Source organism: Platalea leucorodia (genome assembly GCF_965183815.1).
Source record: "Platalea leucorodia genome assembly, chromosome: 9".
In the NCBI taxonomy this organism is placed as follows: Eukaryota; Metazoa; Chordata; class Aves; order Pelecaniformes; family Threskiornithidae; genus Platalea; species Platalea leucorodia.
In genome coordinates, this window is record NC_138831.1 from 10,338,744 (window position 1) to 10,352,446 (window position 13,703).

Here is a 13,703-nt window from a genome sequence, read left to right on the forward strand (position 1 = left end):
GAACTGGAAAGCCTCTTCCAGCTGTAGGTTGGGACAGAATTAATGGGCTCTGAAGCACCAGGGAGGCTGAGGACATGGTAGAGCTTTTTCAGGTCCTTTGTGTTCAGCTGCAGGTCCTGAGTGGATTGGTGGCTGCGTGGCCAGGGCAGTGGACTGCTGCGCCTGGAAGCTGAAGATAGGACTTTGTAGCCGCGTGAGTTTATCCAGTGCACCCCACTGCTGGGGGATATGCGTTAGGCTTGGAGGGCATTTGTTCAGTTATTTCTTACTCTGTACTTACAAACTTTTAACCTTACTGCTAAAGAAAAATACCATTGTCTATTAGTACGACTGGAACGAAAGATGAATAGCGAATTAGCCTTGAGCGAACTGTCAATCTGACTTTGATAGCCCATCACTTAAAAGGTCCTTTTATGTTTATGAAAAAGCATGACGTCAAAGCCGGGGGAAAAAAATAATACCAATACTTAGGGCTAAACTTGCATAGCTTCCAAGAAGAGCCCCTGTGTGAACTGCTTGTTTCTCTACATGCATGGCTAATTAGCGTAGGTTACTATAAGTCTGAGCAGTGGCATTCAAGTTTCTTCTGCTGTTTTGGGGTAGCTTGTTTATGGTGCTTCCATATGTGAATTCGTCAAACTGAAGTAGCATAGAGCAAAGGATATTGCAGTCGCTTCTCTCGCAACCTACAAGTAGTATGCTGGAAATGCTTGAGTATAATCATTACCAGGTGAGTTGTTATTGCAGATTTATTTTAAAAGCTGTGCTAAGAAAGCTTACATTATACAGGAAATCCTTTTTCTCTGGTATCTAGTATGCTTTATTAAATTTCTTCCAGAAAAATAAGTGGGGAACATGCATGGTCACTTGTAACAGCAAAAGTCACTTTAATGGAACTGTTTTAAAACAAAAAAACTTCTCAGAGTATTATTATATTTTGGTTTGTTTTCTGCCTTCCAATAAAGATATTAATGATCAAAGAAAGGTGACAAAGAGTTTCCAGGATATGGTGAAAATTTTGCATGGAAAAAACCTGCCTTTCTTCCCTTGCTTATTTAGGGTGCGCGAGAATAGCTCAGTATGAGGTTTTTCGTATTTTGTGTATAAAAAAAACCTTCCAAGTACTGAAAAGTTTATCTTAAATACAAAAATAGCTGTTGCTGAGGACAGTGATTGATCTGAACTGAAACACTTCTTTTCTTGCATCTTATTTGCATAATGTGTTTATAAACAGGCTGTCTTATTTGTATATGATTTAGGCTATATATCTGAGATATAAATAACTTGTAGGCAAAAAAATGGTGTATTCCTTTTTTTAATCAATGTGTTACTTTTAAAAACAAAACAAAACCAAAATCACCCAAGACCTAAAAAACCAACAACAAACCTTTTGATCTCTCTGTTACTTGCCATCCGATAAAGGATAGCAATCCATACTCTTTAGTTTTAATTGGTAGCTACTAACAAGTAAAATGAGTCCTGCAGCATGACTTGTTTCCTCCATATTTTAGTGAAAATTAAATGTCGTGTACTAAAGGTCTGAACGGAGAACCGTCTGTTCTGGAGTATCTGTATAAACTGGAAAACCTGAGCGTTGGTCTTAAGTGAGAAATCTCATGTTGTAGAAAAATAAGTGGAACCTCTTGGTTTACCCTTAATAAGTCAGTTATTGAAACACTAGCTCATAAACTGATTTCTTGCCACCAAATGTGAATTAGTGGAGTGCTGTTGACTTCCTTGGAGCTGCACAGGTTTGTACTTTAAGTCAAACGCTTAGCTGGTATATATGTAAAAAATGTATAGCTCAAATCGATGGCACGTATAACGATGTTGTAAAACAATAAAGCACTTTTAAAATTGTGTCATACAGGTGCAGACTCACCTTGAGAATCCAACCAAGTACCATATTCAGCAAGCCCAGCGGCAGCAGGTAAAGCAGTACCTCTCTACCACTCTAGCAAATAAACATGCCAACCAAGCCCTGAGCCTGCCATGTCCAAACCAGCCCGGTGATCATGTCATGCCGCCTGGAACTGGAAGCAGCGCACCCAACAGTCCAATGGCTATGCTTACCCTTAACTCCAACTGTGAGAAAGAGGTAATACGCTCTTGCTGTGCATATTCTTCAGTAAAATGGAATTTCTATCTGCTTTCTTTCTGGTTTGAACCATATTTGCTCATTGTTAAGATGTTATGTTTATCTTCTTTTCTGAACTGTTCACTTTGAAAATGCAACTACTACCTCTGTGTCTGCCCAATTAATATATATTATTTTCATAGAACGTTCTGGCAAAAAAAAGTCCCTCTAACTTCCTCTTTTTTTGAGATATTTTAGCTAGCTTATGCTTATTAAAACTACCCCCCCCCCTTTGATGCTCGCAGTGAACTTTGGAGAATACAAAGCAGTTTTGTAAGCTGTAGCTTTCTGCAATAATGTTATTTATGGCTCATTCGTGTAGAAAGAGCAAAGAGCATAGCAAAAATAACTGAAAAACACAAAGCTTTTTGAGATATTTTTGGTGTTTTTACAGCAAAATATGAGCAAGTCTCTTGCTTAGCTGGAAGGCCAGATTGTCCCAGCTAATACACCCTAAAATGTTACTGATTGCTGTTTCATGATGAGCTCAGTGCCGCAAATATAAGACTTCGCTAGCCTATGCCTAGAAGTCCTTCGCAACCTTGTCTTAATCTTTGCTGGCAAAAACTTAGTTGGATGTTACATGTGTGCTCAGGTGCCAAAGGAAAATGATTTGAAAGATGTTAACAAGTGTAAGAATCATGTCAATATTTTTGTAATATGACAAATGGGAGACAATTGTAGAGCTCCTTGTGTGTCCCCATCCTCCCCCCTCGAGCCTTTGTGCCAGATTTTTAATACAGATGCACTCTGTGAGGACAACGTTATGCAATTTTGAGAAACAGTTATTACAGAACATATTCTGCACATGCAAGAGAAATTAGTTGTGCTCCATAGCTTCAAAAGAAATGAAAATCACGTAGTTCCATCCTATCATCCCAGTTGTACCCAAATCTTTTTTTTCCTCAAGATATTTACAGCTTCACTTTGTTGTGTCATCAGGCACGTGTGTGCATGACACTGTTTCAATTGTGCTCTTTTTGGGACTGAGACTGTGCCGTGAACTCAGATCCATGCTTTGCTTTTTCTTTTTTTTTTTTTTTTTCTTTTTTTTTTTTTCTTCCCTTCTTTTTTTCCTTTTTATTTCTGCAGGGATTTTATAAATTTGAAGAGCAAAGCAGGGTTGAGAGTGAGTGCCCGGCTCTGAATACACACTCACGAGCATCATGCATGCAGGTACTGGATGACACAGGAGTTGGAGCACAGGTCCCCTTTCTAATGAGCATGTTTCTTTGAAGTTATGTTGAAGAATAAACTTGCCCCGTAGTGTCTTTAAGAAGTTGAATATAAGATGTATTTAAGGAACAAAACAATGTTATTAGCATTGATGTCAAAAGTGCATTAAGACATCCGAAGAGGGCTAGTGCTTTTCTAGCACTGTAACACTATAGCAGAAGAACATACCAACCATGCTTTAAGGTCTCACTTCAGGAACTCTTTTCTAATGCTGTTTTTCCAAGACTGCATGTATGTGTTCTTGTCCTGATAGTTTCCAAGACCACATTTCTATGCAGATCACACTTGCATGTAAAAAAATATGAGAAGGATTTAATCCATCCATGGTAATTTGTCCTCAGTAGTTTTGGGGTTTTTTTTTGTTTGTTTTTGTTTCTTTTTGTTTGTTTGTTTGTTTGTTTTAAACTAAGGGGTTTTTATTTCTAGTAATAAGACTTTGGATATGGGCTATAACTGTTAGTTCCTTTCTTGCTCTCACTATCAGTCAGTGTAATTCGTTCTGATCACACTTTCTGGAGCTGATAACAAAAATTCCATACGCTACTATTTCTACCATCAGCATTATGCATTGATTTTGTAGATGACTGTCATTTAAGTTCCTTTTTTATAGTGAGCAAAAAGGAAATAGTCCTGCAGGACAGTTCGGAGCACCTGCACGGGTGCTTTGGAGGGCTCTGTTTCTCCCAATGGTGCAGGAGCTTATGGAGGCACCTTTGAGCCCAGCCCCAGCAAGAAGATGGCTTGCACCACCTAAAATCACCTCCGAGCTGCTGTTGGGTGGTGCTTCCTGGGAGGGTGTGTGCGGGATGTGAATCCAATGGATTCTGTTGTCAAGGGCAGGTAGCCTGTCACCCAGCAGCAAGCCTTTGTTCCCTCTCCTTCCCCTGCAGGTGTCAGGGCCTTGGGCATTACTGCCTGTACGCGGGTTTTGACCCCACAGCTAGAGGCAAGAGGTGGGGGGTAGGCAAGCAGTGCTGCACGGGTGAGAGGGATTCACGTGGTTAGCGTAGCTTATTTTACAGGGAGCTCTCTGCTCTGCTGAACCTGGGAGAAGCAGCGTGTCTGTGGGCAGGTAGCGCAGGGTAACTGCTGCTGGGAGGAGTAGATTAGATCATGAAGCCTTAGCTTTGTCATGACCTGACTGTCTTGGCTGAATAGAGGGAGTCATGGCTGATTGGATTTGGAGTGTGGCAAAACTGGACAAGCACCTCTGCTTGGGCCCGTGCTGCAGAGAGCCACTGTGTGGCTGAAGTGCTTTGTCAGGCCTCTGTATCCTAGTGGTTTTGATAACTGGTTTGTTTTTCTTTGTTCACCTTTTCTGCCACAGATGGATGATGTGATCGATGACATAATTAGTCTGGAGTCAAGTTACAATGAAGAAATCCTTGGCTTGATGGACCCAGCCCTGCAAATGGCAAATACGGTACAGTGGTCCTTTCCAGTTGGTTTCCCTGTTAAGTCTAATTGTCTTTCCTTGAGAGGATGCAAAACTGTAGCATGACTTTTTCTCTGAGCAATTAAGTAGTTATTCTATTGTCCCATAGACAATAATTAGGTTTGCTTTGAAGAGTTTAAGGCATACAGTTGCAACGGAAAAATAAGAATTTAAAAACACAAGCTGGAGTCAGGTCGAGGGAATACAAAGGACAATTTTGCTTTTCTTATTTCAAAGTCAGGTTAGTCAGTGAGAGGATTGTAACAGAGGAGTGAACTGGTGTAACAGGAGTGAGCTCATACCCATCGATATTAAAGATCGCCATGGCCATTACACTTGGCTTCAGAAGGGCTAGATGGAACCTCTGGCACCCCAGGTTCCTGTATCTTTTCATGTTCAAGTAAGAAATTGTATGCCACACTCAAGCATGTGTTAGCATCCCTATCCAAAGCTGCTCTAGTCTAACTGTTAGCTGACATCATACCTTTAGCTTAACCTGATTGCAAATGGAGAGAAGCCCCTAGCTAGATGACAGCAAAGATGTTAAAAAATTTAGGAGGAAAAAAAGAGTTAAAAAAACAGCTTTCAAAACGAACAAACACGGAAAGAATAAAGAAGCTTAAAAACTAAACAGGGGAAGGGGACGTAGGAAGCCTGTGACAGAAGACAAGAACACGGAGGTGCGAAAGTTGGTGAGCAAGGGATGTTGCATGTTACCTCCGAGTTGCTTTTCTGTTTGCTGGTTCACATTGCTACAAGCATTAATATAATTGTACTTCTGGCATAATCTTATTTTCATCTTTTGTGGAGGGTAGCTCCAGTGAGTTTTTTTTGTCTTAGGCTTAAGTACTGTTACATCTGGCTGAGTAAATGTCTGCCAGTGCTGGTATCTGTTTCTTTTTTATCTAATGCCAAAATTTACAGCTTACCACATAGCATCGATTTTTGTAGCACAGGTTTACATTTGCTGACAGTAGTCGCCTGATGTCATGTTAGCCTAGTCCTATGCTCCCACAGATTCCCGCAGCCCTCTCGGAGACGTGGTGCGTGCCGTAGGAAACGGCCCACCAGCGCCCCTCGCTAAACAGTGCCCTTTGAGTAGACAGAGAAATAACTGCAGAGTTCTACCAGAAAGAATGAATTTTCTGCTAATCTGAGATTACTTGAAAAGTGCATCTGTCCTGGAGTTTGAGAGGAAACCTTAAAAACCCATGGAAAGATAGTTTTCGAGATAGTTATTCTTTTTTAATTGAGGGTTCAGGTTCTTCTGGAGTCCTTTCTCTGAGGTTCCGTTGGACTGGGACCCATTAAATTAGAGGGGACTTGGATTTCTTTGTGCTTTTCTTCCTCTCTTACTTCACAGGGACCCCAGCAGTGGCTCTTTGCTTCCAGGCAAGGACGTAATGGTACTCTGCACGCTTTTGGTGGAAGGAGTCCATGTAGTCAATTTTTAGGGTAGTCTGCATCCCTCCTGCTTTCTGCATGATGACAAACCTTGTAAAGGCTGCCTGCTCCACATTTGTTGTGAAATTTCATAAATTGTCCACTGTATGTGGTGAAGCCTGTAAAATAAGGTTATGGGATAGTAGAATTAAGACTTCTTTACTAATACAGTCAAATTGCTGAAGGCAAAAAGCATATTTCAGTCTCTGAATTAACCTGATACCAATCCTGAAGAGATGGAAATTGAACAATGTTTCCCAACAATTGGTTTGGGGAAAAAAAAAAGGAACCTGATGTAACAGACACTTTTCTTTTGGAACAGGATTTAGCTCTTAAAATACACAACATTTTACTCATAAGGAATTAAGGTCTGTAGACTGAGCTAAGTAGAGGTGGAAGAAATCAAGAGAGGAAATGGTCTCTAAAGAGACACAACCTATAAATAGCTATGCTGAGACTACCACAAAGGCTGCTATTGTTCCATAACCAACAAAGAATAAAAGGGCCAGTTTGTTACATTTGGTAACAGTACTTAATTGATAAGCAAAATCAGAGATTTCTGTTTAGAGCAACCTAAGGGAAGTTTCCAAGTACCTCTTAATTGAAAAGGGCTTGTTGCAATCAACTGCTTATGGAAGTGTTTGTAAACTTTGGTATTGGGTCACAAGTTAACTGGCTTTGCTTCTGTGGTGAAAGGTATCACAAAATGGTCACTAGTTTGCCGAGAGGGTTTTCTGCATAGCTATTACCTGGTAATTGAATTGCTACTCTTGTATGCCAAGTTGAAATGACAACTAATTCATCCAACTAATCAATTTCTAGCAAGTGTGTGACATGGAAAGCCGTGTGAGTATGTGCAGCTCCACTCCTAAATGTGACTTTCCTGTGGAAGTTAAACTCCAGAAGTAGAGAGGAGTCTTATTTCAGGGACTGTCGCTGAGTGTGTGCTTGTCGGTAAGGGAACAGCACAATACGTTGGCTGCACGAGCTGGGGAACAGAATCCTTCCCAGTGTGTACTGATACCTTAGAAACAGCCTTGTTGATCACACAGCTGATGTCTCAATGATTTATACAGAGCCTGAATGACCTGAATGTGGGTGCTTGTTTGTTGGAGTAGTGGAGGAGAAAGGAAAGCCTCAGACTCCCCTGAATGTACACTATGATGAGTCTGCAGTAATAATTACCGTATTTGAAATTTGTTATGTAAAAGCAGTAATTTGTTTGTGCACCTGGTGAAGCCAAGGTCGAGAAATAAGAAATCTCATGAATGAAGGCTTTTTAGACCATGCTGTTTCAATGAAGACAACAAGCTAAGCCTGGCATAAGCCACTCTTCCTTCATTTATTTTTTGGGAGAGTAAAGGTGGATGATCTGAATGATGCTGTATTTAAATTTCTTCTTAGCCAGAAGTAGCTAACAAAGCCTTAAAGGAAGCATATTTAAGTTGGAAAGATGCTATAGTTCGGTGAAGGCAGGGAAGGAGCCTTCCTAGCACCAGAAAAAGGACATCAAATTCCATGTCTTTCTCAGTTTTGAGACTCGCATCTTCTCAATGAAATGGGGAGTTTTGAACATTTTTCCCATTACTTTGTATTTGGAGAAAGGGATGAAAGGCTTGACTGTCTTAATAAATTAGAGCTGAAATGTTTGCAAACATTTAATTTTTTCCAGTTTCTTCCAATAGGAGGCATTTGAAATAAATGCCAGGTGTTGCTGCATTGTGTCCATTATAAGTCTCTTCTGGTTTTTTTGGTTTGGTTTTGTCCCCCCCCCCCCCCCCCCCCCCCATTTCAGCCTAGTGACTACTTTGTGTGCTCACAGTACTGCCAACTTGTCCATCTCAAACCAATGCCCTCAGCATAGGGGACCTCTCCCCTTTCCAGTTCCCTGAACACTGCACTAATAATGATTGGTCTTACCTTACAAGTCAACTAATTTTTGTTCCTCTGAGACCTGGAATAGAATTGGGAACAGAGGATGTGCCTCAATTTTAACTTGTCTTTAACTGCAGGTATTTTAGCCATGTGATATGAGCTGAAGTGTTGTATGCACTTTATATTTTTCAGGTGAAAGGGGTTGTATAAAGTTAGTCCCAAAGATGTGACTTGCAGCCATCATGGAGAAGAGGCCTCTCAGAGGCTCATACTGAGCGTGGACCATACACGTAGTCACACTTGTAGTAAAAAGTTAGAACTGAAGTGCTGACCTGTGGAGTTCAGCTTGCTGGGAAAAGTAATCAAAGAAAGAAGCCGATCCATCTCTTTGGTTATGGATCACTGATTTAAACTGATATTGTTGGCATCTACCTCTAATGTAAATTTCCTTGATAAGCATTCATGTGTACATGCAAACCTGCAATGTTTATCAGCTGTGCAAATTTCTCCCTTCTTCTTCCTTTATTTAGCTAATGCTGCATCGGCAGTGCTCGTGCTTTTGTTGTTGCACAGCTCTTGGTATGGTGCTTGCAATTTCTGCAGGACTTCAGCATGCACATTCAGCAGCTGCTGCCTGCATTACATTCCCCTTTTGTGGTGATTGCTTGCACAGGTCCCATTTATTTGCACGGAAATCTGGCACAGTGTTGACACCTTTGGAGGGAGGGGAAAAAAAATCACAAACCCGTTGTAACAAGCAGGGTCCATCTTGCAGTAAGTAAAGCAGCTTGGTGACCTTGACTGTTCTCCGTGTTTAATTATATCCTCGCTGCTTTACCCAGGCTTCAAGATTCTAGTTTCTAGATTTCTGAAGAAAAAAAAAACTTTTTTTTTTTTATTTTTTTTTTTTTTTTTATTCCCTGAAATTCCTGATTAGATTTCACATGTCTGGTTCTGAACTTCAAGTTCTTGGGCTACAAACAAGTTCTTTGTGCTCTCTCCATGCTTAGGAGCATGAATAGAAAAAGCGCATCCAAGTCAGAAGGGTGTATGACACTATTGCTGTGCCTCTGTCGTGGATGCATTTGAGGGGCCAAAAGATCCAAGGGTCAGCCTTATAGAGCAGTGAGAGAGAGAGAGAGCGCAGTCACCCTGACATTAATGCAGATGCGTCACAACTTGGACCATAGTCTGTGATGGACAGCTGTGACCTTAGATTTATTATAGATGTTACTTTTTTTTGATCTTTTTTTTATATTGCATTTAAGAGCTAAGGGGAGGGCTAGGAATTGTAAGGCTGGATCTTGGTGAGAATTCAGTTATGTTTTTCCTCTGTCACTTAAAGATTGAGTCAGGGGACTTAATTTTTGTTGTTGGCCGCTGTCTTGTTCAAGACAAGTATCAGCATGGCTTCTAGATGGTGGTACTTCAATGGATGCACATCAACTTTGCTTCTTTGCTTCTTATGGTAGCTCCAGAGGGCAGAGAAATTCCCTTGGGTCTCAGTCTGGCAAGGACCAAAGGACGGTCAGTAGGAGTTTAATAGTCCAGGCTGTGACTCACTCCGTTGTATTCAACAGCAGTATTTACATGGGTGTAAAGTTAATACTCTAATCTCTGCAGGATCAGTGTCTTGGAGGGATTGATTTTCTTTGCAGCAACAATGATAAGTATTGCTACTCAGATAAGATATCAAAGTGGTTTATACCTGTCTATTTGAAACCTAGTTAGAAAACAAAAGAGATGGGTAAAATAATCCACTCAGGATAAACTTCTTTAAATATGTTTCAATTTAAAGGGATAACTTTGATAAGTCTTGTTGGAATACTATCCTAGTTCTGTATAAATCTGCTTGCTTAAACATACCTAAATAAGAATAGCAGAATGAACAAGTAATTGAGGAAACTTAATGTCAAAATAATCTTCCTCCTACTGGTGTGTGTCCTTGTTATGTAAGTTAAAGTAAACTTAAATGTTTTCTGTGTAGGTAGTTTTTAAATCACATGAAAAATGTGATTGATTAATACAGTGTTCTCCCTCAAGCATGTGACAACTTGCTAAGTACTTTCACTCACATATTGCTGGAAAAATGGGGGCTTCCTCCAGGAGTGTTCTGTAGGCTCTTTCAGATTTTTTGAGTAAAAGAAATGATGGGGGTACAGAGGTAATAGTTTCACTGACAAATAAGGAGCAACAATACAGCAATATTGTCAGCATGTTACCTCTTCTGCATATTCTCTGTCTGCATATTCTTGAGAAGACAGAATTTTCCCAATGTAGGTGTTTTACTCCTCATGCCCATGCATATCTGTGACTTTTGCTGACCTTATTGCACGCTCTGTTTGCACATGGAAAAGAGCACAGGTTTCTTAGCATATCCCAACTCTGTTCTTCTGTTCAAAGCCTTTCATAAGGGCAAAACAAATGATTCTTTTCCTTGTTTATCTTTTCCAGTTGCCTGTGTCTGGCAATTTGATTGACCTTTATGGCAACCAAAGCATGCCTCCTCCAGGACTAAACATCAGCAACTCATGTCCAGCTAATCTTCCTAATATAAAAAGGGAGCTCACAGGTAAATATGTCTGTAATACCACCTTGGGGCAGTAGTATAATTGTTTTGAATTGAGGTGATATTGGACATAATTTCTGTTATAAGAAAGAACATGTGGATGAATAGTTACTTTTTTTCTTTGCAGACCGTTTTTTAGCAGACGTATTAGCCTGCAATGCAGTTGTGTTCATGTGTGGGCATATGTGTGTTCACAGTGACAAATTAAGATAAAGGCCCTAGCTGTAGAGTGAAATCTGCACATTGAAAACTGTGTCACAGGAAGCTTCTGTGCATCTCTTCCATAGCTGTTTTCTAGTTTGGGCTTATTGTTTACTCTAACAACACCAAACTTTAACAACTTCACATCTGGAGTCTCTGTGGGATTCATGTTGAGGAATGCTACATGTTGAGGCTTCACTCTAGTAGGGGAGCGCAGTAATAAACAAATAGCCTGTTGTAATATGAAATCTGGACACCTAGATCCTATTAAATGTAAAATTAGGCACTCGAGAGAGAATATGCATCTCTTAAATTAAGATGAAAATGAAGTATCCTGTAAACTTCTTGTCATGTCATTTCTTCCAGGAGTGCTCTGGGAGGCAGGGGGAGGGAAGGGGGACATTAAAAGCCTCTTCCTCTCAAGCACATGTGTACAGGAGCTGAATAGCTTGAGGAAAGAAATAAGTTCTGTATTCTCAAGCATGTTTTATTTTTGCTGTTCTGCTTCACTTGAAAGGATATAACCGCATGTAGGGTACAGTATACAAGGCAGGCTTGTCCACAGGAGGAACAAATGGAGATCCATTCCTGAACTGATGACAAAACCATCTTAATACCCAGAAATGGCTGTTCATAAGCCCAACAGGGAGTCATGCTGTATGTAGTATGTTGGAGGCATAGTTTCTTTCTTGCCTGTTGTCTTTCTGGGTTTCTGTTGTGAAAACTCATAGGCTGACTCAGTTGCAAAGCAGGTTCTGGGCAGGAATTAGTTTAAGTAGAGCAGTTTTAATAGCCCAGGAGTCAGCTTCTCAGGAGGAAATGCCACATCTCTGAGCTGGTGGATATTTGCATTTATATGACTGCACAAAATTTGAGTTCCGCACCAAATGAAGACACACAAACTGCACAATGATTTGTGGCTGCTAGAAAAAGAAAGGCTTGTTCAGTGATGGAACTATGTTAAAAGGAGGGTGGGAGGGGATGAGAACTACTCAAAGTCCTGCATTACAGACAGTTTCATTGCCTCGATTATAGAAAGTTAAAGGTGGCTGTAGTCTGCACACTAACTTGTCAGATGTCCAGGCTGGTGGATTCACTGCAGATCATTGTTTAAGACTTCAGGCAAAGAAGGTAGAAAGAGAGGGGAAATTAGTGAGTGAAGTGGTATTATGGAAGTCCTCAGTACATCAAAATAGACCTGAACAAACTTAAATGTCTATATGCTACATTCACCCATACAGAGAAACAATCTAGATGAGTGCTTTTTCTGTTCAAAATATATGCTAGCGGATTGCATTTAATTTAGGAGAGCTTTAGGAATTAAACTCAAATTTAACAGTGGTCACTTTGACATTGATCTGGCCAAGCCTTTGTGCAGAAAGCACTAGTGATGGTGCTTTCTGACAGCCAGTGATTTTTAAAATCAGCATGTTATTGCAGGCAGGAGTCTTTTGGTTCTCCTTTTCCTGATTTTGCTGTTGGAACTAGGCTGGAGAGAGCTTGCAATATTTAAGTCTAGCATTTGTCAGAAACCTTTCTCCATCCTACTGTATAAATATCAAAATTACAAAGAACCAACAAAAGTCAAATCTATTATTCCAGCATCTGATGTTGATGATGATTGTGAGTTCTCAGCTGTAGTTACTGAAGCATTTAATGGGAATCCTGCTCATCCAGGAGTACAGTTTCCATCGGTTTTGGCCTTACCAAACCTCTTATCTGTTTCACAAGGCAATGTCAGATTAAGCCCAAATTTCACTGGGACATGCAATAGTGTTTCAGCTTTTTTTGGGCTCCTTTGGGAGCCTAGCATAGATGTCTTGCTATACTGCATGTAATATTGGGGTAGCTCTGTATTCTAAGTAGTGAAGTAGTCAACTTTGAGTACTCCAAGGGAAACCCTTATGACCTGTTATTTTGAATTGGGTGGGACATAAACCATATTCCATAAAAATAAAAGAAGATAGGAAAGAAACTTGTTGGAATGAGTGAGGGGTTTTGTTCCCATAATGGACTGTGTGATAATAGATCACATGTTCGCTTACTGACTGCAAAACTAAATAATGCTTGCTGGTTTTGACATTTAAATGCAACAAGGCAAGGATTAATGACCTCACCCTTTTTAAAAACTAAAAGAGATAGAGCAAACAAAAAAGTAATTAAAATTGCTTGAGAAATGTAAGATCAAATAAGAACTGAAAATAACAAATTTAGTTATGCTTTTCCTGAACTATTGCATGCTGAAGTCCAATAATAAATGTGTGGAGCAAGGTTAAGAGCAGTTCTGAGTTGAGGAGACAAGTGACATGCAGCATGGTTGTCGTCATTTTTCTTTTTGCTTTTCCTGAAGCAAGGACCATTGTTTTCTAACAATATTGCTAATAAAGGTGTTGAATTTTTCATCTTTTTTTCATATAATGAGAACAGGCAGTGTAGCTGGAAAATACAGTATTTTTAATAGGTCACTTAGAGACCTTGAGTCTTACGGTGATGTGCATGCACGTGCCACAAAAGGACATAGCCTTAATTCCGGTGAGTAGAGCCTCTGACTCCTGACTGCTTCACATCCTGTGCAGGTAGCAATGCAATAAGCATGCTGTTCCTCTGGTTCAGCTTCTGTGTTGTACGTAAGCGTGCCAGCTGTATGTAAACGTAGGAGAAGGTATGTTGAATTTCAGCAGTGTGTTGTCCTCAGATACCTTGCTGAATCAGGGCCTCCGTGGGAAAGGTTCTCGTCACGGAAGTCAGTATGGGAAGTGTGGGAAGAGATGCTCCGCAGGTGCAGGGGTGAAGTTCAACACCAGCAT

The 13,703-nt window shown here is 40.3% G+C and overlaps 1 protein-coding gene across 5 annotated transcripts in view; it reads left to right on the forward strand.

The window, feature by feature from the left end:
- Positions 1-13,703, forward strand: part of MITF (melanocyte inducing transcription factor) — a 112,507-nt gene that overhangs the window by 88,709 nt on the left and 10,095 nt on the right. For 3 of the 5 annotated variants that reach the window (XM_082321591.1, XM_082321592.1, XM_082321594.1), the window contains exons 3-6: positions 1,871-2,098; positions 3,230-3,313; positions 4,701-4,796; positions 10,581-10,698. In XM_082321591.1, the coding sequence (XP_082177717.1) occupies positions 1,871-2,098; positions 3,230-3,313; positions 4,701-4,796; positions 10,581-10,698 (526 nt within the window). The remainder of the gene's footprint in view (positions 1-1,870; positions 2,099-3,229; positions 3,314-4,700; positions 4,797-10,580; positions 10,699-13,703) is intronic. The other 2 variants (XM_082321593.1, XM_082321595.1) reach the window with 1 other exon arrangement.